Source organism: Neopsephotus bourkii, unplaced genomic scaffold (genome assembly GCF_033783945.1).
Source record: "Neopsephotus bourkii isolate Nb327-2 ecotype Australia unplaced genomic scaffold, CSIRO-AGI_Nbou_v1 NB_196, whole genome shotgun sequence".
Classification (NCBI taxonomy): domain Eukaryota; kingdom Metazoa; phylum Chordata; class Aves; order Psittaciformes; family Psittacidae; genus Neopsephotus; species Neopsephotus bourkii.
The window spans coordinates 3,463,133-3,488,420 of NW_026900709.1; the positions used below are offsets into that span (position 1 = coordinate 3,463,133).

The window sequence follows — 25,288 nt, forward strand, 5'->3', positions numbered from 1 at the left end:
CAAAGTTATTATTCATTGACGCCAAAGAAACCTTTGACACAAATCACAGCAAAATTACACTAGACAAACCTGATTTTATGTATATAGTATGGAACCATACTGCTAGTAAAATAGAATGCCATTACGTTAACTATCAGTATCTGATCACTTCTGTTGTACAGAAGAATGCTTGACATGCTCAGTGCAGAGCTGTTATTTTGAGAAAGTTCACGAATAAGCTGCTTTTTATTCCAGACCAATTTAAATTATCTTTCTGTTATTCAAAGGCCAATCTCATACAGTGATAGCTATGTCTTGTTCACAGAGCTTTCCTTGAATTGCAGTCCTTATATAGCATTGTTCTAACCAGCAATAAACTGAGATACCGTAAACTGGAGAATCATTTAAAATTTTGGCTGGTTTGTACAAAATGCATTAAATTTTTATCAAGATATCAAAGATATCAGAGTCAACCATGTATCAATTATGAAAAAAATTCAATAATATTCTCCTCAATGGACACTACAAAATACGTAATTGTAATTACAAAATACAGGTTTTATTGCTTGTGAATTCCATTTCACTAAAGCCTGGTTTAAAATTACCTATTCTTTATGATTAACAAACTGACTACCTCAAGCCAAGAGAAAATGTCTTGGTCATTCATTTCTTTAACTTTGTCTTCATCAGCAAATTCATCCATCATGCAGTCCATCAGATTCATTAGTGATTGAATTAAGTTTGTATCTGAAGTAGGAGACAGTTCCTGAAAAGAAAGGTTTGACTCACTGAAAAGAGACTGCTAAATAGTAGGGTTTTTTTTCCTCACTGTGAAGATAAAAAAACTAGTAGCATAAATATGTCTAAAATACATTCAGAATTAAGTTAAACAAGACACAGAAACCTTGCTCACAGCCTTCATCTTAACAGCGGTTCTTAAAAGTCAATAAATTAATATGGTCCAAATAAAACAATTTGTTCCTTTGGCACTTGGAAGTGAAAACAATTCATATAGTCTCAATTTCTCAGAGAAGTTATTCATCCTACCTTGGTATACTTCCTAATAAACTCAAGGCAGAGTGGAGCCATTCTGTCAAACAGGCTTCTTATAAATTCTTTGTGCACAGAGCTGATTCCTGAATGCAATGTATTTAGCCAAGACATCATTAATGGTCTCCATCCTAACAACTGGGGCTCCATATAGATCATACCACACCTTGAAACCTAAAAGCAAAAGAACAAACAGGTGCATAATGGGGCTACAGAACGGATGGATGGGGCAAAGCAGTCGACATCATCCACCTGGACTTCTGCAAAGTGTTCGCCACTGTCCCACACGACATCCTTGTCTCTAAATTGGAGAGACATCAATTCAATAGGTGGGCCACTCGGTGGATAAAGAACTGGCTGGATGGCCGCACACAAAGAGCTGTGGTCAACGACTCAATGTCCAGCTGGAGACCTGTAACGAGTGGTGTCCCTCAGGGATTGGTGTTGGGACCGGTCTTGTTCAACAACTTTGTCGCTGACATGGACAGTGGGATTGAGTGCGCCCTCAGCAAGTTTGCCGATGACACCAAGCTGTGTGGTTCGATTGATACACTGGAGGGAAGGAATGCCATCCAGAGGGACCTTGACACGCTTGTGAGGTGGGCTGATGCCAACCTTACGAAGTTTAACCATGCCAAGTGCAAGGTCCTACACCTGGGTTGGAGCAATCCCAGGCACAGCTACAGGTTGGGCAGAGAAGAGATTCAGAGCAGTCCTGCGGAGAATGACTTGGGGGTGCTGGTCGATGAGAAAATGAACATGAGTTGGCTTCAGTGTGAGCTTCCAGCCCAGAAAGCCAACCGTATCCTGGGCTGCATCAAAAGGAGCGTGATCAGGAGGTCAAAGGAGGTGATCCTGCCCCTTTACTTTGCTCTCATGAGACCTCACTTGGAGTACTGTGTGCAGTTCTGGTGTCCTCAACATAAGAAGGACATGGAACTGTTGGAACAAGTCCAGAGGAGGGCACAAGGATGATCAGGGGACTGGAGCGCCTCCTGTATAAAGATAGGCTGAGAAAGTTGGGGCTGTTCAGCCTGGAGAAGAGAAGGCTGCGTGGAGACCTCATAGCAGCCTTTCAGTATCTGAAGGGGTCCAAGGATGCTGGAGAGGGACTCTCCATATAGGGTTGTAGTGACATGACAAGGGGAATGGATTTAAACTTCAAAGGGTGAAGTTCAGGTTAGACACAAGGAAGAAGTTATATACTATGAGGGTGATGAGCCGCTGGAATGGGTTGCCCAAAGAAGTGGTAAATGCTCCATCCCTGACACTGTTCAATGCCAGGTTAAGCAAAGCATTGGGTGACATGGTCTAGAGTGAGGTGTCCCTGCCCATGGCAGGGGGGTTGTAACTAGATGATGTTAAGGTTCTTTCCAACTCCAACTATTCTACGATTCTACAATTCTGTGTCTTTTTAAGCTATTTTCAAAGTGTTTTTTTTCTATCTACAAGAACATAATGTAACATTTAGTGTTACAACACACAGCTCCTGGGAGTATTAGAAGCTGGTATAAAGTGTATAGTGGAACTGTGTGAACTCTGAGGCACACAAGGTTCAAACTTTGCTTTGTTATTTCAGCCAACAGAAGACCTATTGACAAAGACAGATTTTCCTCTTAAATAGAATTAGTTTCCAACATTAAAATCACAAAAGATAATAAGCTAACTACTAGTTTGCCTAAAAATTGTCTTTTAATTGTTTTATGTAACTTTGAAGTAAAAAGTGCTTCCCAGAATGACTATGTAGTGTCCTCGGTTCAGCAGTAACAGTCAATTTTCTCCTTCTTAGTAGCTGGTGCAGCACTGGGTTTTTGACTTTCAGCCTGGGAACAATGCTGATAACATTTGTTTATACCTTAGTTACTGGACTGTTCTTATCTCAACCTGTGGGAGTTACATTCTTTCAGTTCTCCTTCCCATCCCTATGGGAGTAGAGGGAGGAAGAAGGCGGAGGGCGGGACTGAGCGAGCAGCTGTGTAGTTCTGAGCTACCAGCTGGGCTTAAACCACAACATGCAGATATTTGTTCTGTTCATATTATTATGAACCTTTTTTCATATTCAAGGGTTGGGGGGTTTTTTGTTATTTTTTGCAGCAATTGTTGGTTTTATCAGAATTTTTCTGGGATGTAAATGATTTTGTTTTTCTCGTCTGGCACTTGCCAGACTGAACAGTTACAGGGTCTTCTATACATATAATTTACATTACATATGTAAATACATAATTTGTCACATTATATTGTAAGATCATTAAAAACTTAAAAAAGTAAACCATGTTACAATGGGCAAGAATGCCTCACACTAGACCATTATCAAAGACAAATACTTACTGTAGCAGGAGAAGCAACTTCTAAATCCATTGGTTCAAAAATAAGACTCATCTTATCTGACATTTTGATGATCTCTCCACTCATAAGGCACAATTTTTTGTTATCATCAAGCACAGTATTCATATTCTCAATCCATACTGCATCCACTGGCCCATCAAAAATCAGCCATTTTCTATCTGGAGTCTGGTTAGCAGAAAATATTTTTATCAAATATCTGCAATTTATTTGATTACACTTACTTTAAAATAAATAGATCTAAAGTTACTTACTAAAAAAAAAATTCAAAATTTCAGTTTCTGAAATCACAATCTATATTCACAATTTAGTTCTATAATGTTAAAGGATATACTGTATTTAACTATAGAAAGTTAATATCTTTGGCTTCTTTCAGTTATACTCGCAATACAGTACATTGCTTCTGTCAAACTGCAACACAGACAAATACTTTGACTTACAACACAGTGAGAATGTTAATACAAGTTACTACTACTTAATAGTAATACCTATTACACACTTACCATAGAAGTCAATAGGACTAATTTAAGGAATATGGCAATATCTAAATGTAATATATAGGATTTGTTACAAAATAAGCAAATAGTCACAGGTGTTTATTATACTCCTTACAGAAAAATACAAGGAAGCTACGCAGTTCTGAAAATGTTATTAGAGATGGTAAACTCTGCACTGATCAACTTCAATATATTATTTAGATTTATAGTCAAAGAGTTTGATAATACAATCACCAACAAAGAGCAAAGTATCAGTCAGAAAGATATGTCTTGTATTACACTTGCTGAAAATATTTCAATGGACTTTAATGGAAGTTCAGCCAAAAGCCACACACAGACAGCAGTTTCTTCCAAAATAAACATCAAAATGTCGATATACATTAATAGCACAGATCCGAGCCAAATCAGAAAAAATATGGGATGACAATATGGTAGAAAATTTAAACATTCATTTATTTATAACATGCAAAAAACAATCCCTGGCCCTTTATCTTCACATAAGGATTTATGAAGCACAAATCTTAATTCACCAGAAACCACTTTGCATGGCACTTGCCACAATTCAGTAAAGACAAACTGCAGTCTCTGCATTCAAATGATTACGCATATGAATCCTACAATTAAAATTTTAAAAGTATAAATTGAAAAGTAATTTCCCAAAATGCTCTAAGCCCAATAAGCTCTTACTTGAGAAGCAGCAAATGCTCTGAAGTTCACTGCTAGGACACCATCTGACCATTCATGTGACACTGGATCAAATTGTCCATACAGCTGACCCATAGTTATGGATTTGGGATTTAAAACAGCGATTTGAACTTTGTTTTCTTCCATCAGTCCCTGCAGGCACGAAAGTAATAAAATCTTTTAACCCCAAACATGTGATTTATTATGCCATTTGTTTTGGGTTTATTTTTACAGTTATATATTATTAAATATTCCTAAAAATAAAATCTGCTTGAAAATAATTTTCACCAAAAAATTTTTATAAAAATGTTTAGATACCTTCTTACATATGTCTCCCAATGCTCCTGCCAGAACTTTATATGCACATGTTTTTCCTCCAAAAGGCTCACCAACTATCATAAAGCCATGACGCACAATCATCATCTCATATATCTGCAGGATCTTCATAGTAAATGCATCAGTCATTTGCAAATTCATAGCTTCACAGTTTGTTTTGATGGCTTCCAATAAGTGATTGTAGTCTGGTTTTGGTAGCTTCACACCAGGAAACAAATCAGAAGTAATACCCTATCCAAACAATTAATTAAAAGTATACTTAATTTCACAGTAATTTGGTTTGAAACTCATGCAATCAAACCTTTGTTGACACTAAGCAAACTAATTCCTATTTTGATCAAAATTAAATAGTTATTAATTTCATGTCACCGTTGCATCAGCCAAAATTCTGACTTTTTAATTTATTATTGATATTTATTTCATGCATCTTTTTCATGTTTACCTGGGCACATAGAGAAGCAATTAACTGCCTAAGCATATTCTTTCCTGATAAACATTAGCTTTTATTAAAATAGTTCATAAAACTTGCAGTTAGAAATTGAAGAAAATGTTACCTTTTTTTCCCTCAATAACTGAATGTGTTAAAAATCTAGAATTAAAAAAAACCTGGACAGATCATAAATAATTTAAAATAGTGAAGGAGAGCTTTGAGCAAAACAAGGCTTGGAAAGTATGTTATCATTTGCATGCTCCTACATAAACACAGAAGAGTTATAGGTATCTCAAGCCAGATGCACCTGACTACACTGGACACCTGAACAACAAAGGCAAAACCAGTGTCCTGGGTTCAGCAGTAGCAGTCATTTTTCTCCTTCATAGTAGCTGGTGCAGCGCTGGTTTTTTTGACTTTCAGCCTGGGAACAGCACTGATAACACTGATGTTTTTAGTTGTTGCTCAGTGATGTTTACTCTGACCAAGGACTTTTTGAGTCTCATGCTCTGCCAGGGAGGAGGGGAAGCCGGGAGGAAGCAGAGACAGGACACCTGACCCAAACTAGCCAAAGACGTATTCCATAACACAGCACGTCATGCCCAGTATATAAACCAGGGGCAGTTACCCAGAAGGGCTAGATCACTGCTCGGGTCGGGCTGGGTATCGGTCGGCGGCTGGTGAGTGGTTGTATTCTCTTCCCTTGTTATTTCCCTTATCATTATTATTATTGGTGGCAGCAGTAGTGGTTTTGTGTTATACCTTAGTTACTGGACTGTTCTTATCTGAACCCGTGGGAGTTACATTCTTTCGATTCTCCTCCCCATCCCTCTGGGAGTGGGGGGGAAGAAGGGAGGAGGAGTGAGCGAGCGGCTGCGTGGTTCTGGGTTGCTGGCTGGGCTTAAACCATGAGAACCAGCAAAATTAAAATGAATTACAGAGGATATGGGGATTTCCCATTTCTTTCAAGCAAGATATATACATTGAGGGAAGAAATAACTATTTTTATATTAAAAAATATAAATAATTCTTAAAATTGAATTCAGTATTTTAAATCATATTACTTTTGCTGAACTCTTTCTATAATTCTTTCTGTATCTGATAAGAATTTCAAACAAAGCTACTGCATTATCATCATCATCATCATGGCTTGACTTAGCGAACAAAGATTTGGAAAGGGCTCTACCCACGCTTACTACAAGCGCACTGATGGCTAAAAAGGCCAATGTGGGATAGGCAAATCCTGCTGCAAAAAGCACAGCAGAAGGTCTCCTTGGGTGGTATAGGTGGGGTGCGATTCTTTCTACGTTTTCTCCTCGAGACTAGTCCTGCGTGAGTTCTCAAAGGAGTCAACGGCATTATGTATGGTGTGTCTCCAAGTCTCCCAATTGGAGGCCAAGGTGGACCACTGATGGTAGTCAGTATGGCCACGGCTAAGGTATTGTTTCAGGGAGTCCTTATATCTCTTCTTTGGGGCACCTCTCTTGAGGCTACCAGTGGCAAGTTCACCATAAAACATGATCTTAGGGAGACGGTGATCCTTCATCCTGGAGATGTGCCCTGCCCAGCGCAGCTGCAATTTCACCAATATGGCCTTGATGCTGGTGACCCCTGCCTGTTCGAGGGCAGTGACATTAGACACATAGTCAGTCCAATGGATGTTTAGAATTGTACAGAGGCAGTGCTGATGAAAGCGTTCGAGGAGTCGCAGGTGATGGCAGTAGATGACCCATGATTCAGACCCATATAAAAGAGTAGACAGTACAATGGCTCTATAGACACTGATCTCTGTACTTTTCTTTAGGTGTTTATTGCACCAGACTCTTTTATGGAGTTTTCCAAAGGCTCTATATGCCTTTGCTATTCTGTTGTCTATCTCTTTGTCGATCATGGCATCTGAGGAAATGATGCTTCCCAGATAGCTGAACTGCTGAACTGACTCAAGTTCTGACTCACCAATGGTAATGTGGGGATGATGGTAATCTTCTTGCGGTGCAGGTTGGTAGAGAACTACTGTCTTCTTCAAGCTGACTTCCAACCCATAAAGCTCAGCCGCCTCCACAAAGCAAGATGTTAAATGCTGCAGAGCTGCTTCTGTGTGGGCAACAAGGGCAGCATCATCAGCAAAGAGCAGTTCACGGACAAGATGATTTAGGGTCTTAGTGTGGGCCTTCAGTCGCCTTAGATTGAATAGGCTCCCATCAGTACGATATCAAATATAAATGTCGTTTTGTTCGTCGAGGTCTACCGTAGCCCTTTGGAGCGTCATGCTGAAGAAGATTATGAATAAAGTTGGTGCGAGAACGCAAACTTGCTTCACACCATTGGTTATTGGGAAGGGCTCAGAGAGTGCATCGCCATACCTGACTTGGCCTTGCTGATCCTCATGTAACAGAATAATCATTTTGAGGAACTTGGGGGGACAACCTAATCGTTCCAAGATCAGCCACAGGCCTTTTCTGCTCACAGTGTCAAAAGCTTTGGTGAGGTCAACAAAAGTTACATAGAGCCCCTTATTCTGCTCTTTACACTTTTCTTGCAGTTGTCTGAGAACAAATACCATGTCTGTGGTACTTCTATTAGCTCTGAAACCACACTGACTTTCAGGTAGAAGTTCTTTCGCGATAGCGGGTACTAATCTGTTCAATTGTATTCTTGCAAGAATTTTTCCAGCAATGGAGAGCAGAGTTATACCTCAGTAGCTTGAGCAGTCTGACTTTACACCTTTTTTTTTTTACACAGAGTGATGATGATTGCATCACAAAAATCTGATGGTAATTTACCTTGATCCCAACAGCATACAACTACTTCATGAAATTTAGCATGAAGTTCTTGGCCTCCGTGCTTCCAGATGGACTGGAAGTCCAGGTGGGACTCCATCAACCCCAGCTGCCTTGCCAGTTTTCACCTGCTGTATAGCCTTAAGAGTCTCTTCCATAGTAGGGGCTAAATCCAATTCATTTTTTACCGGATGCTGTAGAATGTGCTGGATTCCTTTGCCTTGGACTACATGATTAGCACTAAAGAGGGTTTGAAAATGTTCAGACCAACGATTCAGGATGGAGATTTTATCTGTAAGAAGCGTTTGTCCATCTGCACTAAGTAAGGGGCTTTGAACCTGAAATATGGGTCCATACACCACCTTCAGAGCCTCATAGAATCCTCTGTGGTCACCCAGATCTGCACATAATTTAGTCTTTTCTGCTAGGTTGAGCCACCACTTGTTCTGGATGTCTCGAAGTTTCTGTTGGAGTTTCTTACATGCAAGATGAAAGGCTGCTTTTCTTACATGGCAAAGTGGCTGAGCGAGGTGTGCTTGATGAGCAGACCTCTTCTTTGTCAGCAATTCCTGGACCTCCTGGTTGCTATTGTCAAACCAGTCTTTGTTTTTCTTTAATGAGAACCCAATGGATTCTACGGAGGACTGCAGGACGCTATTCTTAATATGTTGCCAAAGCGCTTCAGGAGAAGAATCTATCAGCTGGTCTTCAAGCCCAGTTTGAAGGTTACCCTGAAAGCTGTCCCTCACTGCAGCTGTTTGAAGATTATCAACATTGAGCCTCCTCCTCGGAATGCCGCCCCTCTTAGGTTTGGGCTTGAAGTGGAAATTAAGTTTGCAACGCACAAGGCAGTGGTCTGTTTGACATTCTGCACTAGGCATCACTCTGGTCTGGCAGACATCACGAATATTTCTCTGGCGCACTAAAACATAGTCAATAAGGTGCCAATGTTTAGATCGAGGATGCATCCAGGTTGTCTTCCAGCTGTCTTTCTGCTGGAAAACAGTGTTGGTGATGGTAAGCTGTTGCTCTGCACAGAACTCTAGTAAGAGGTGACCATTATTGCAGCTGCCAACACTATGCTTGCCTAGTACTCTTTTCCAGGCTTCAAAGTTCTTACCTACTCAGGCATTGAAGACACCAAGGATTACAATCTTATCATAGAATCATAGAACAGTTAGGGTTGGAAAGGACCTTAAGATCATCAAGTTCCAACCCCCATGCCATAGGCAGGGACACCTTGCACTAAACCATATCACCCAAGGCCTTGTCAAACTGGCCTGGAACACTGCCAGGGATGGAGCATTCACAACCTCCCTGGCTGATCTATTCCAGTGCCTCACCACCCTAAGGGGAAAGAATTTCCTCCTTATATCCAATCTAAACTTAGGAACCTTTTGAGTGAGGTGACGCAGGTTGGAGTAGAATTTTTCTTTTTCTGCAGGGTCAGCTTGCAGAGTTGGAGCATATATGCTGAAAAGAACAACATGCTGCTTATTGTGTAGTGGAAGACGTAAGGAGATAATACGGTCGGAATGACCTATCGGCAAATTTTCAAGTTTAGAGGCTATGGAGTTTTTAATCATGAAGCCAACTCCAGAAAGACGACTTTCAGTTTTGGATTTGCCTGACCAGTAGAGTGTATAGCCAGCACCATGTTCTTTGAGGCTACCTTCCTCATGAAGGTGAACTTCACTGAGAGCAGCGATATCGATGTTAAGTCACGACAATTCGTGGGCAATTAGCGCAGAACGGCGCTCAGGACGCCCATTGTTCACTGTATCAAGCCTGGTTCTGATGTTCCAACATGCGAGTGTCAATCTGGACACACCTTTGGAGGCAGGTGTATGCCTTTGTCTCTTTGTCTTTAAACGACCGCAACAGAAAATGCCTGTTGGCCGCAGCTAGCCAACCAGGTGGAGGGGGAGATGAGCTTTGGTTAGGCCACCTTTTCTAGGCCTCTCTCCATATGGAGCAAGCAGTGCTGTCCTTGAAAAAGGCTGCTTGGTCATTCCGGATGTTGCCGAACAAGGCTGTCATCTCCTGGGTCAGTCTCAAGCGACCAACGTCCTGAACTACCTGTATGCAGGGCTGGGTCTGCGACTTCCAGTGCACCTTATCACCTGCCATTTCATCCCTCACCTGTCTCTACAGCGCTTTGCAAGTGTGGGTAAACCCTTCGGGCCTGTGCAGTGGATTTTTTAGGTGAGGCACTGCAGAACTGGCCCCACCCTTTATACCTGAGGTTTATCTGCCAGGGCCCAGTGAGCTTGGACGGTGACAGCAAAGTCCTCAGGTCGTAGGTTTGATTATAGTGTCCTTCTCTTAGATGGATGGCCTTACAGGGCTATACGAGCTCCATCTGCCTGGGTTTGAAGTTAGAGTTGTACTTCTCCTAAGATGGTTGCCCGAAGGCTAGTGAGCCCATCCTGCCCATGGACACACATTGTCTGACCCTTCAGTTGAGACCTGTCTGGCATGGGAGACCCTACTGGAGGCATGTGCCACCACCAGCATAGCTCCCAACCTCACAAGGGTACGCAAGCTTTTTCCCCACGACAAGGAGGTGTCCACGAAAGAGACTGCATTCTAGAACTAACAGAATTAAGCTATTACAATAGCCACATAGTGTAGGCCTAATTTACTGTTGACTCTTAAATCTGTCCCCAACTGGATAACTAATTGCAGTGACATTGTGGTGTCATGCTCATTCATCGGTGTTTTTCCTTGTAACATGCATCTGTTCTGTACTGCCACAATCATCTACTTTAATTCTACTAGCTTCACATTCCTTAGCCTCCTTTTGCTGTTTCCAAGTCAATAATGTGACACTTCCCAGTTTCAACTTAGAAATTTTTGCCTATTTTTGGGATATGCCAACAAGCAAAATATTAGTATGTGCAAGGCTGTTTTATCTCTAAACGATTTCTTAATCTATGACAGGGAAAAACATTCATATGAAATATTACTTCTTAAATATACTTAATTTCTGTACACTAAATTGTTAACATTGCTATTCTTATTTTTAGACTAAAATTTAGAGAAACAATTAGTGAAGATGCTTCAGCTTTCCCAGACCTCTCCTAAGTTTATCTTCGCTATTTCCAAACTTACGAAAATATGAATTCTCCCTTCATCTCATAAGTTGTTTTCAGGAACAAGTGTCTAATTCAGGCAAACTCTTCTTTAGATTACAGTAACAATGTCCAGAGACATACGCTCAGTTTCTAATTCATGACATTTTCATATAACTTTGGACAAGGCAATTACCTTTTACAGATTTCTAAGATTTTATTCAGATTGCTAAGGCTTTTCCTTAAAATTCCTAAAGGAAAGAGCTTCCACACTACTTTTATGTACCCATGCATGTTTTCTTACAGAAATTGCCTCATTTTATTCCATAATAAAATTACATTAAGAAAGTATTACACACTGTACACACAAAGGATAAGGCTTTCACAGTTTCCAAACATTTATGTATACCAACATAGATTCTTTCTTTTTTTTCTAACAGAGCACAGAAATCTCACAGCTACTGAGGAAGATTTCAGACTTTTCCTAATGAAGTTCACAACTCACATCTGTGTTGGGAATGTCTGGATAGATCAGAGGTATATTAAACATGCCCATCCTGTGGTAACAGATTAGAAATCCAATCTAAATGGAACATATTAGGACACAGGCTGTTAGTGCATTCTGTAAATCAGGTGAGTGAGTTACAGATCATCTTCTTCAGCTCAGTTCTACATTGAGATCAACTCATGACAAGAATGAATGTGGGCCACTTAGTCTATTTATTATTTGAACTATTTGAGTCTACTTACTATTTAGATTTTTCTCTTATAAAGAGAAATTATAAAGAGAAAATAGGAGACTATTAGTACCCACCTATTTCATAAGAACACTTATAAGGCATTCTGAAATCTTGACTATATGACATATAAAAAGTAAGTTACCATTTCAAGTGGTAGACATAGCAGAAACTTCCATTGGTCTAACCCCTCAAAACCCAAATACTTGATATATTTGCTAGAAAGGAAAAGTTAAGGCTAAGTTTTAAACTAATTACAAACTATATTAAAAAAGTCTTTGGACCATCTCTCTAACAAACCTTGTACTTTTATCAACTAGTATTTTTAGCAAGCACTTTGCATTATTGAAAATCTGTATGTTTTCTACCTCAAAAAGTGGTATATCATGAGACAAGAATTTTGGCAGGTTGACATCTGTAATGGATCTAAGGAGCAAAATTTCTTCATCTTCTGATGGATATTTCAGCTAAAAGATAAAAAAAATAGTGTTAGTTGATTTTTATATTTTCAAAACTCAGATGTTACACTTGTTTGTTTTAAGAACACTTCCTGATTTGCAATTATTTTGGCAGGTTCAAGTCTACTTGATAATCTCTTTTGCCTCTGTAGATAGAATCACAGAATCATAGAATAGTTAGGGTTGGAATGGACCTTAAGATCATCTAGTTCCAACACACCTGCCATGGGCAGGGACACCTCACACTAAACCATATCACCCAAGGCTTCGTTCAACCTGGTCTTGAACACTGCCAGGGATGGAGCATCCATAACCTCCCTGGGCAACCTATTCCAGTGCCTCACCACCCTTACAGGAAAGAATTTCCTCCTTATATCCAATCTAAACTTCCCCTGTTTAAGCTTTAACCCATTACCCCTTGTCCTATCACTACAGTCCCTAATGAAGAGTCCCTCCCAGGCATCCCTTTAGGCCCCCTTCAGATACTGGAAGGCTGCTATGATGTCTCCACGCAGCCTTCTCTTCTCCAGGCTGAACAGCCCCAACTTTCTCAGCCTATCTTCGTATGGGAGGTGCTCCAGTCCCCTGATCATTCTCGTGGCCCTTCTCTAATTCTGAATTCTGTAGGAGGAGTTGTAATATTAGGATTGTAGGTTGCAAAAAAATTAGAATAGAAGAGAGTTATAAATTATACCTGTCTGTCTAAATAAAAGGTAGTGAGTTAATAAAACAACAGCTTAGGTTTTTGTAAAATGTATGCATTCATCTACAATGTAAGCCAAACCAAAATACTACATCCTACACCATAAGAATGTTGAAAGTCACATAGCAGATAGTAGCCAGCGAAGTGTTCACATACTATGGCAAAGGAACCTGGTAAGAAAGGTAGCTCAAAGCAACAGCCAACATGCCAAACAACTCAGTATGTCTGCATTTAACACAAATTCTTGAAAGATAATCTGCACACTTAATAGGCACCATTCAGTGACAAGTGGTGTGGTGAATGGCCATACAGGTGTGGTGAATGGCCCAGTAGCTTTACCTCTTCTGGACTTGCTACAGCTTATGTCCTAAAACATACCCTTTTCATTTCCATAGGTACCACAGGATAAAATTTTAAACAAGTACTTGCCATTATGTAGAATGTAACAGTATATTCTGTTACAAAAGAGACAGGTTACTAAAAAACCATTTACCTTCAGGTTGCCAGCAGCAGTAAGTACTGATTTCACAGCTCTCATTCCATAATCATAATGATGCTGGGAAGACAGCTGCTCTGAACACAGACGATACGTAGCTACGATTTTTACAGATAAAGGTCGAGCAGTAACAAACCCACACGAATAAAGAACAATCTCTGCAATCATGGCGTAATCAGGAACCATCATAGCTACCGTTCTAAAGAGAGCCTATTGAACATACATACAAAAAAAATCACATCAGAAAAAACCCCACATACCACATTATTATGTATGACTTTTTTATATAGCTAAAACTTTTCCTATTTTTCGTATTCAACCAGAAAGTTTTTTGAATTATCCTCTTTCACCTATAGCAGTAGTATTTCCGAATCTTCTATTAATACAATTACATCATTTTCTGTCATTGTTTCATTAATACAGTCACAGCCAATGAAATTCAACTATCACAATTATGACTACAATATATTTACTGGCTTTTCATGGATGATTAGAAATACTTTATTTTCCATTGTGACAACCCATTGTTTTAGGTCTTCATTCAAGCTAAAAAAAACCTACATAAAACACCACAAGCTCTGTAAACAGATAGGGGAGTGCAATACAGCTACTACCACAAATATGGGGATGCTGTCAGACTCCTACTAGCACCGTTTAGCTGCAACCCATGCTTCAATTTCACCACTGCTCTACCACACGAGCATCAGAAGATTTTTAAAAAGTTAAAACTTTCACTGCTTTTCATATCTACCAGAAAGTTTTTTGAATTATCCTCTTTCGTTTATACAAGTACTATTTCTGAATCTTCTCTTCATACTGTGTTAGTGAGCAAACTTCCCATAAAGTTGTGGGAAATATTTATAAAGACTGCTTTTTTCTCTGGTTTTATTGATTTATCAAGGTATTTGCTCAGCTTTCCTTTTCTTTCCATGGAGACAGGACAGATTTATTTAAAAGGGTAAGAAAATATGTAGCACTCTTGTAAAAATCATTTAAACAGAATAGAAATCTCTGACATTTAAAACACCGTAAGTCCCATCAGATCAAACCAAACTATCAGAAAAACCAGAAACTAATACCACATCCCCCACACCCCCGTTTTTATTCAATATTAAGATATTATTCACTGCTTGTACACTACAAAGCACTGGTGCTTAGCTAAGAAACACGTTCAAGAAGGGTTTTTTTAACTCTCTTTTGTCCTGACAGTCAGACCTTGAATCAAGCAACCTGACATTCAAAAACTCACTGTATTCCTATTTTCAGGCTAGTTATTCTTTTAAATTTATTTTTCTTCTAAGATTTTTTTTGCTAGTATAATCAAAAAATGAAGGTAACCAATTTTAAACACTCTTAATTTCTTTATTAGGCAAAAGTTTATTTCTTGTTTTACTTCCTGCACTAGCTATTAAAAGAAATAAAATTACAAGTGCTATAATACCTTAAGATTATCAGGAAGCTCTGAACGCCCAGCATAACCAGGATTCATCGTAATGAAAACTGCACATGTAGGGTTCAGCTTCAGTTCAGTTCCTTCAAATACTATTATTTCAGCTCCTGAATTAATGCCTATGGAGAAATAAAAACTAATGTCATTGCTGGGCAGGTTTTGTTGCATCTTTATTCTCTGTCATACGTAAGTGAAAATTATGATTAAAATAACAGCTTACCTCTTTGGATAGTAAAAATCTGCTGAGCAACCACAGAGAGTACTTCCAAATCAATCCTGTTGAATTCATCAAAGCAAGCCCATGCCCCACAAGTCAATAAACCCTAGAAAAACCAGACATATGACTAATTAATAGGTAACTACTTATTTTGGACATACTGATCAAAACAATTCTGCAACAAGAAAAAGCTTTAATGTGCAAAGAAAGGACTTATATCCATGATCCAGAGCACTAACTTCTAAACAAAATCACTCCAGAATGTTTCAAAAAGAATTACAAAAATTTAGAAACAGTTTGCTTGTAAAAAAGCCCAAAATAATTAAGACACAAAAACTGTACGAACTAATATAAAATCCTTATTCTTCTGTCATATGCAAAGTGCCTATCAAACACATGCATTTTGTGTGTTTTACCTTTACAGTTAGTATCTTGCAACACCAAACAAGCCTCCAAACAACCCTCTTTTATTTTGTCTATGCTAACAGTGCTTAAAGTGACAAAAGGCAATGTAGGACTTCTGCAGAACTCAGATTCACTGTTTGGTTATAGAATCTCATGGCATACCATGTTATCTAAAGTGCAATTAAAGAATAATTCTCTTTTCCTACAGTTCTGGTTAATTTATAGGGTTTTTTTCTCAGATACGCTCCCCAAATACTACTGTACTGTCTCTGCCGCATTTGTAGGTAGCCTTTAACAGTATCTCATGCTTTGCTACAAGTAATTCTAAAATTCCCATTTAAGACACAGAATTTTGCTTTCATCATTCTAAATAAAAACTCCTCATTTAGCTTATTTTGGTGAACTTCCATCATGCTGAATTTTGAAATCACATCATACCAATGCTACCTCTGACTCAGAAGGTAAGAATAATGCCAGGGAGGAAAGCATGCTTGCTCTATTTTTGTAACATTCGGTTCCAAAATGGGACACTGGGCTATAAGACATGTCTCCATTCAGGATAGGTTTTCATGATACAGAGGTATTTACTAAGGCTAATATTAAAATGAATATATGCTTGATTTATATAATATAATGACTCTTTAAAGTCCCCTAAAATTTACAATCAGGTATGAAAAATGCACTTACAGAAACAGCATCTATTGCCTATTAAAAGAAAATAAAATCACCATGGTATATTTCACTTTCAAAGCACATAAAAACATTCTGGTATCTCAGTTGGATTCTTACTTACAATAACATCTATATGCACAATACTAGCATTATATAGTAGCCTGGAAATGGCTAAAGATACATTTAAAATACCTCAAGACAATGACAAATGCTAGAATAATAAAATGGCTTTTATATAACTGCAAATACAACCATCATGATTTATCCAAACCTTAAAAAATTTTCCTAGCTCAAGGTAATCCAATCCATCAGAACAATTGAAAACCACACACTGTTTAGCTACAGCCTTTGCTAAATCTTTTGTAGTTTCTGTTTTTCCAGTTCCAGCAGGACCTTCAGGGGCACCTCCAAGATGCAGGTGTAGCGCCCCAAACAGGGTTCTGGAAACAAAACAATATAACAATTGGGAGGGTGAGGGGAGGGAAGTACAAATTTTTATGCCATTTTTCCAGCTGCTCTACCTTTTATAGAAACTTTACAAACTTTGTTTCATGTCTGCATTTTCCTATGATGGCACAGGTTACTTGCTTCTGGCCAGCTACAGTTTACAAACGTGTAGCAATATATGAAGTTTACAACAGAGAATAGCTTTCCACTATCTATATTGTCTTGCAATTTATTACTAATTATAGTTTCACAAAAGACTTAATTTTATCACAAATGTAAATTAAAATGTTCATACAGGACCAACTTTATTCCATCAGAAGAAATGCAGCCTATTCTAATTATGCCTATTACAACATTAAAAAATAAAATCCTGTAGTCATATGTTCTCTGGACTAATTAAAATACCTTAGTTAAATAAATTCTTGCATTCAGTACATTCACTAACTTGTGGGTTTACCTGTAGCATCTGTCTGTAAGTGGAGTAATAACCAGCCTAGGAGTATTGCCAAGATATTCATATCCATACCTCAGTCCAGCATTAATCATCTTTGTTTCTAGATGCCCTTCCTAAGAAAAAAGGCATTAATTTTATAGAATAAAAGAATTAAAACCCCCCCCACATAAAACAACAAAACAAAATAAGAAGCCCCCACATACCCACAATTCAATAGGATTTCTCAAGTTCCATATCAGGCCTGATGCTCTTGAAACATCTGATTGCTCTAGGACACTAGTTTCAATGTGATTTTTATAATAAACCCCCCACAACAATTAACAGATACTAAAGTATCAAACATAAGACCACTTTTTACATTAACCATTATCCATAAGAAAGTCCTACTAACCATATAGCAGAGTAGAACTGTCTTATTAGCCACTTAAAAGGTTAACGGCTTTCTAAATGGGTAAACAGAAATAATCATCACCAGCAGCTACAGTTATGGTCAATCTGATGACTGATACAGCAACATACAATCTCTACATATAAATTTTTTAATATCACATGCAATTTCCTCTGTAGTATGGGAAATCTTATCCTGATGCTTGTAAAAATACCATATTCTACCACTTTCCAGTATAAATAATTATTTTTTCAATACATGTAATGCTCAAAATAATATTGACAATGTCACACAAAAAACTCCAACTGAAAATTGTCATCTCTATAGCATTCTCTATCCTGCAGAATCAGACAACCAAAATAGTCTTTGACTGAACAAATTCTGCCTGTAACCCCTCTGCAAATTCAGCAAATGTACTGAGACTCAGCAGTAATGAAAAAAGTAATTTTAATTAAAAACTATGTTGGGCTACTGGCCATTCTACTTAGTAATCCATAAGATGATTGGTTACAGGTATTATCAGCAGAAATTCCAACAGTAGGTTAACCATTCTCAGTGTAAGCAAGCAAGCAGAAATTGAAAAGCTGTGAATAGAAATTACCTTCTAATAGGATTGAGAGTTATCACTTACCTCCCAGTAGTACCTAAGCTGACTTAACCATTCAAAGTCATCCTCATCTTTGACTTTCTTGCTTACTAGAGATGCAATAACATCCCTAGCATGAACATCAAGCACAACAAGTGCTCCTAAAGTCACTCGATTCTGCTGAGACAGCTCTCCTCGCACCAAGGTGACGATGTCCTCAATTTGTTTATTATTCTGTTTCAGATAATCCTCTAGTGCCTGCAAAAAGGTTTACAATTTACAAAGTTGCACAGCTAGTCATAAGGCATGATTATTTTTTCTTAGCATTACTTCTATCTCTCTGTATTAAAAAGTTCCTTCTCACTGTAGTTCAAAAACCTTCATTCACTGGCAGTTCAATAGGGTTTTGGATTTGGGTTTTGTGGGGGTTTATTTCCTACTTTTAAAGAGCCATATGTAAAGCATCAATGATATGTACCTGGAAACAAAACAGCATACACTCTTTTCTTCCCAGAACACAGGAAATAGTCCTTAACTTTTTATACATTTCACATTAACATAAACAAAATGCCATGTATGTTTTAAATATCTATATATACAATATACTTCCTATGATTAAGGGACAGTGTCACCTCAGAAACACCTTTATGTCCTGCAACAGGCAGAAAGAAACCCCAGTTCTAGAATTCAAAGAAGTTAACAAGAAAATGCATTTTCTTGTTAGTTTTTAAGTTTATTTTCTTCTGGTTATAGTCTGGGTTCCGTTAGTTTAATCATTTCTTTTACGCTGTAATTGATAGTTTCTTTCATGATAATAGGTTTCTGGTAAAGGAAAGGGCTTCTATTTGTGACAGTACTTAGATCTGATTTAAGTGCTTTACTGAACTGAAATTAGAAAGTGGGAACAACCTTAGCAATACATTCACACCAAATCATGTTTCTATAGAGGCATAGCTTCTACTTGCCTGGAGAAAAACTCATCTAGGCCTGTTTTAGATTTTTCTCCCTGCTAGCCTGCTGTTCCTCTCCAAACACTGGCACTGGTAGCTCTCAACAGACTATGAGGTTTTGAGATCTCTCAGTTAGTTATTTTCCAAACATTAAGTATTAAAAGTCATCTGCTTAATATGAATTCTTTCTATACATGAGAATGAAGCAACAAGCACAGAGCTCAAAAGCCAATCAATTTCTAGTGTTGCATTAGAAGTCCTGACCAGCACAAAATCTGAACTATCTCTCTCAACTCAGGGATAACAACCCACCTGCTTACCACCAAGCTTTCCCCAGCAAACATGAGATATTACTTGGGGCACAGATTATGTCCTGAGCTCCCATATCAGTAACATTCCTCAGTGCTATCCTTCTGACCATAAGATTGTATATCACGGAGAATGCACACAGCTAGCAAGACAATAATTTCAAAATTTACAAAACCCCTCTGGTTTTATACAGCATCTTAGTTCATTGTTTGGTGTTAATAAGAAATTTGCACCTCTGATTTATGTACAAAAGTTACTTGTTGGAAACAACTCAAAAACAGTCAAAAGCGAGCATATGTGTTTGCATGTGCATGTATGTGTGAACACACAGAATCATAGAATGGTTTGGGTGGGAAGGGACCTAAAATTAATCAAACAGCGACAGATGGGGTGGAAAAGTGATCCAGAGCAGCCACGCAGAGAAGGACTTGAGGGCGTTGATCAATGAGAAACTTAACATGAGCTGGTTTCAGTGTGCGCTCATAGCCCAGAAACCACGTACTGGGCTGCATCCAAAGGAGCATGACCAGCAGGTCGAAGGAGGTTATCCTGCCACTCTACTCTGCTCTTGTGAGAACTCACTTGGAGTACTGTGTACCGTTCTGGCATCCTCAACATAAAAAGGACATGGAGCTGTTAGAGCAAGTCCACAGGAGGGCCACAAGGACAATAAGGGGGCTAGAGCATATGAAGACAGGATGAAAAAGTTGGGGTTGTTCAGCCTGAGGAAGAGAAGGCTGCGTGGAGACCTCATAGCAGCCTTCCAGTGTCTGAAGGGGGCCTACAAGGATGCCGGAGAGGAACTCTTCATAAGGGGTTGTAGTGATAGGACAAGGGGTAATGGATTTAAAGGGTGAAGTTCAGGTTATATATAAGGTAGATGTTCTTTACAGTGAGGGTGTTGAGGCCCTGAAACAGGTTGCCCAAAGAAGTGGTAAATGCTCCATCCCTGACAGATTTGGAACAGATTGTCAGGAGATGCAAATGCCTTTCCACCATTTCACTAAATACAAGTCCCTTTTCACAGCAGAACAAAGATTCTGGGCTGAAGCCAGATGAGCAGAATTACCACTACAACAGATATTGATTGAAAGCTACAGGAAGGACAGGTTTCCTTACATGCCCATGTGCAGAGAAGACTTGATACAGACAAGAACAAGAACTTTTGTCTAGGCTAAGAATTCTGTAAAAAACATTCCCAAAATCAAATTAATTAATTTAACCTTTGCTTAACTTCCTCTAAAAATCTCTAAGATTAGCTGCCTCATCTGATGGTGACAATTCTGGAACACTTCCAAATACAACACAGGAGAACATTAAGCCTTAGTGATAAACAGTAGAAAGGTTCCACGAAACACATATCCTGAATCTTAATTCAGTGCCTTAAGTGCCTTTATTCTCAGTAGCATTACTAATAGATTATAAATTCTGTACCAGTCAGGCATATATATTCATTATTTGACAAGGGTGAGGATGGTATATATCTTCTAATGCTAGTCCTAGTCCATCTTCATAAAAAGCTCTTAATATTAATGAAGGAAAGTTAGACTTCTGAACCAGAGATGAACAAGACAAGCTATGCTAGTCCATACCACCTGAATACCCCACTGGGCTGCTTTCACAGAAACATGTCATCTACATGTTGTCAGAATGCACTCTGACATAGTGCAGAAGCAACAATGCCTATATCCAAAAGCAAACACTAACATGAAAAATTTCAAGGATCACATGTGAGCTAGATCTTTAAAGAAAATACTTAAAAGATTAACCATTACATTGTACACCTATTCATCCAAAAAGATTATTACCAAAGGTCTGATTTACTACTCCATTTTATCAACTTGACATTAATTTAAACGATTCTTACCACTTGGCCATTTCTAATAGACATCTGTACTTCCAATGTCCAGAAAGTTTGGGATACACAAAGAACTGTTTGTCCAGGCCACTCTCTTACCCAATTAATACGTGCAGTTTTTGGATAAGCTTCAAGTGCCTCCCCAATGACCTAGACAGCAAAAAGCACACTATAACTACATGTGAAAGCAGGTAATAATCAGATTTAGAATTTAGGTTAGATTGTGTTGAATAATCTGGATTCAGCCTCAAAAATTCAACTCTATAATAGTGATAATTTTGCAAGCAAATCTGTCAATAAAGCTCAAAAGCCCAAAATGTCATAATATGAGCAAGTGATCATGCAAAATTTCTGAGAATTTCTCTATACATTCTAAAATGATTCTTGCCTTCAGATACATAAATTTTATACATCCATCTACAATGAAATTAGAAAGCAAGCACAAACACAGTTTAGTTAGTAGTAGCATCCCACACTATTCTCATCTATTAATACTAATAAAAACCCAGAGCTTTTAATTTTGCAGATTGTATTATTTAAACTTGTATCTAACTTCAAGTGTGTTTTCTAACAACAGAATGATTAACCTGGTTCTAGTGCCACTCAAAGATATCCACAATGAAATCAAAACTTGCACTGGAAAAAACCTTCCAGTCTATACCAACAGGTCATTTTCCTCTCATTAACAAAACCCAAGAAAGAATAGTCTTATTATCAACAAACTCCTCAACAAATTTAGATGGTTCCTCAAACAGCGAAAACAACCTGAGTGTCTATCTACTACTTGTTTTGCAGCTCCAAGCCTTTTTGCTTTTAGCAATCTATATACACAATAAACTAAATTAAAAAATATACATCTATGAGGGAAAAATGCATCTGCATTGACATTAAAACTATGTAAATGTTATCCATTGTAGATCATTATGAAAGTTCTGCAGTCAAGGGTAACTGCATGCAGATGGTGCTTAAACATTTCTTAGTCATGCACCTCAGTTTGTCCATGTATGCATCAGACAGATCAGGTTATTCACTTTATTCTGTACTGCTATGCCACTACAATAATTAAACTCTTGTAACTGTAAGAAAGTGTGTGCGAATTCAATTACATCCCTTGACATTGAAAAGGACCACAAAAAAGACGACAATAGAAATGGTTAAATATACAAACGCAGCGATGAGACACTGTAAACGCTAGAACAATAAAATCTGAAGAGTTAATGGTCTTGATTAGCCATAATTAAGAGAAACGGTAAAACAATGTCCTGGGTTTAGCAGTAGCAGTCTTTTTTTCTCCTTCTTAGTAGCTGGTGCAGTGCTGTGTTTTTGACTTTCGGCCTGAGAACAGCATTGATAACACTGATGTTTAGTCTGATCAAGGATTTTGTGAGTCTCATCCTCTGCCAGGGAGGAGGGGAAGCCAGGAGGAAGCAGAGACAGGACACCTGACCCAAACTAACCAAAGAAATATTCCATACCACAGCATGTCATGCCTGGGATGTAACTGGGAGTTACCTGGAAGGGTGTTAAACCTTATTTACTGGACTGTTCTTATCTCAACCTATGGGAGTTATATTCTTTTGATTCTCCTCCCTCTCCCTCCGGGAGGCGGGGGTGGAAGGGAAGAAAGGGTGGGGGGAGTAGACTGTGTGGCTGAGTTGCTGACAGGGTTTAAACCACAACAAATGAGAAAGAAAAAAAAAAACAAAATCTGGGCAAACTTTCAGTTTAATCTTGTCCCTTCACGCAACACCAAGTGGCATCGACCATCTCTGGCAAAGTGACATCAACTGACATCAACAATCTCTGGCAAAAAGATCCTCAGTGCAAGTGTTTTGTACTATTTAATTTTAAAGAATTTTAGATAATTTTATGACCAGTAATTGACACCAGAACTAAAAAACTATGTAACCTTTAAAGACTGAATTCATTGGTTTAATGTTGAGGCTAGATGCAAAGAATAAAAGTGATTCCAGTATGTGTTAATGTTTACTGAAGAAATCATTAGCCTAGAAAAGAAGAGGTTGGGGCTTGTTACCTTGTGGATAGACTTCAGCATAGCTTTCTCGAGTTCAACCAGCCATCTTTCAACCTGACCTCTAGCTGCTGATGTCGAGATTGTCTCTATGAGTTCCACAGTCTCCCCTTCATGACTTTTAATGTGTGTAATATCTAATGCATCAGTAAATTGCACTTTTGCAATTCCTTCAAAACACTTTTTCAGGTGAGGTTGTACTCTAGAAAACAAAAATAGTATCAAACAGCTAGTGATAATTTTTTTCTTGCCAATACTACCAAAGAAGAGCTAACTAAACAACCAAAAAAAACCTGAACCATTTTCTTAAATGATCATTCCAACTTTGTTAAAAAGTTTATTCTCACCAATAGGTGTACTACCCCTTCAAGATGCTTACCACAATTTTGGAAGATGATTTTAAATTTGTAAAATATTACTTTTAATCCCTGTAACATATAAACTGGTAAAGATAAACAAATATCCTTTAACTGCTAACCCACGCACAGTACCCAAAATGCCATTATTTATACCTTCCCAGCAAACTAGAGTAATTATCAAGGAATTTGAGTAAAACAATCAGGTATGACCTTAACACAATACCTTTTCCCCACAAGATCTCATGCCCTGTTCATTGCACTTATGAATATTTCTCTGCGATTGAGTTGGCATTTTGTTTTCATTTTCCTCCTTATTTTTGCATGACCTTCCACCGAATTCACTAAATGCTATGCAGTCTGCAGACTGGGAATCAAACCCGAGTTTCTCCACATACAGCAAAGGCTCTAAGTGTAAGATCACTTCTGCAGGAATCATCATAGAGTTAATTCCATTCAGTGTAAGAAAGGCTTATACTGAGTTACACTTTTTTTTTAATACACTCATTCAGTATAATCCTGAATGTGGTTGGGGAGTAGAAATCCCAGGGAGATTTAAAACTTGGCAAAAAACTTCTGAAATACTTTAATTAGGACTGCTCCTAAAAAGATAAAGCTCACATCAGCAGTTCCATCTGATATTCAATTTTCTAGTGGGAAAAATCAGGCATGTTCATTTTACCATGAATTAGTATATGGATTTCTGATTCTGAAAACCAGTGTATGGAAGGGTTACTAGTTTAGAAAACAGAACTGAATTTAATTACCCATATTAAAAATTACTCTGCGTTCACCTGTCATAAACTCTAACAAGCAGATACTTAATGCCACAACTCTCAGTGAGAAAAAAATCAGTTCTGGGCTCAGAAAAACAACAGGACAAGACTACCTGCATTCACCATGAGTCGCAAATATAACTATTAAAAATTACTATACCGAGTAGGGTCTTTGGTCTCTGAAAGGATCTCAAGGAGTTCATCATTAGATAAGAAAAAGAATCTTGGGAAAAACAGACGCTTCTTCTCTAGGTATTCATTAAGTCCTTTGAGAATTAGCTCCATAAATTCATTGCACTTTCTCAGTTTTTCCAACATACTGTCTATTTCTGCTACTGCCAGAACGTGCTTGTCCTGGAAAAGAAATTATTCCAGATAAAAATGTTAATGCCTTCTTAAGAAAGTCAAAAAGCACTGCAGCAATTCTTAAGCAAAAAGAATCTCTATTTCAAATTCTGTTTTACTCAAACCACTGCCAGGTTTACAATTTATTAGCCACCTTCATTGCAGGGCTCACTGGAAAACTAGTTTGGCAGTTGGTATTACAATAATTTTTTGTAAAACATAAACTGCTATTGTTGAAAATGATTTTCAAAATGCAATCAATTCAAACAACAGATTTCCCATCATTCTGTTGGAGCAACATCAATTTACACCGATTGGATTACCACTGGATTATGTAATTAAGTGGCATGAACAATTAAAAGGTTTGGAAAGATGTTTCAAAGTGTACTTTCATGACAACAATGCAGCCACGTCTTTCAAGTGGTAATCATCTCTCAGAGTTCAATGCAAAAAAAAAAAAAAAGGAAAAAAGAGCT

The 25,288-nt window shown here is 38.2% G+C and overlaps 1 protein-coding gene across 4 annotated transcripts in view; it reads right to left on the bottom strand.

Moving 5' to 3' along the window:
• The window catches only part of DNAH7 (dynein axonemal heavy chain 7), a 116,022-nt gene that overhangs the window by 55,990 nt on the left and 34,744 nt on the right, over nucleotides 1-25,288 (bottom strand). For all 4 annotated transcript variants that reach the window (XR_009728958.1, XM_061376660.1, XM_061376652.1 and 1 more), the window contains 15 exons: nucleotides 24,628-24,821; nucleotides 23,339-23,537; nucleotides 21,313-21,453; nucleotides 18,232-18,444; nucleotides 17,216-17,325; nucleotides 16,583-16,751; nucleotides 15,238-15,340; nucleotides 15,009-15,136; nucleotides 13,565-13,777; nucleotides 12,279-12,377; nucleotides 4,872-5,120; nucleotides 4,557-4,706; nucleotides 3,358-3,540; nucleotides 1,027-1,203; nucleotides 614-745 (listed from right to left, as the gene is read on the bottom strand). Coding sequence is in view for 3 of the 4 variants with exons in the window: in XM_061376660.1 (XP_061232644.1) it covers nucleotides 614-745; nucleotides 1,027-1,203; nucleotides 3,358-3,540; nucleotides 4,557-4,706; nucleotides 4,872-5,120; nucleotides 12,279-12,377; nucleotides 13,565-13,777; nucleotides 15,009-15,136; nucleotides 15,238-15,340; nucleotides 16,583-16,751; nucleotides 17,216-17,325; nucleotides 18,232-18,444; nucleotides 21,313-21,453; nucleotides 23,339-23,537; nucleotides 24,628-24,821 (2,460 nt within the window). In the remaining variant the exon portion in view is untranslated. The remainder of the gene's footprint in view (nucleotides 1-613; nucleotides 746-1,026; nucleotides 1,204-3,357; nucleotides 3,541-4,556; nucleotides 4,707-4,871; nucleotides 5,121-12,278; nucleotides 12,378-13,564; nucleotides 13,778-15,008; nucleotides 15,137-15,237; nucleotides 15,341-16,582; nucleotides 16,752-17,215; nucleotides 17,326-18,231; nucleotides 18,445-21,312; nucleotides 21,454-23,338; nucleotides 23,538-24,627; nucleotides 24,822-25,288) is intronic.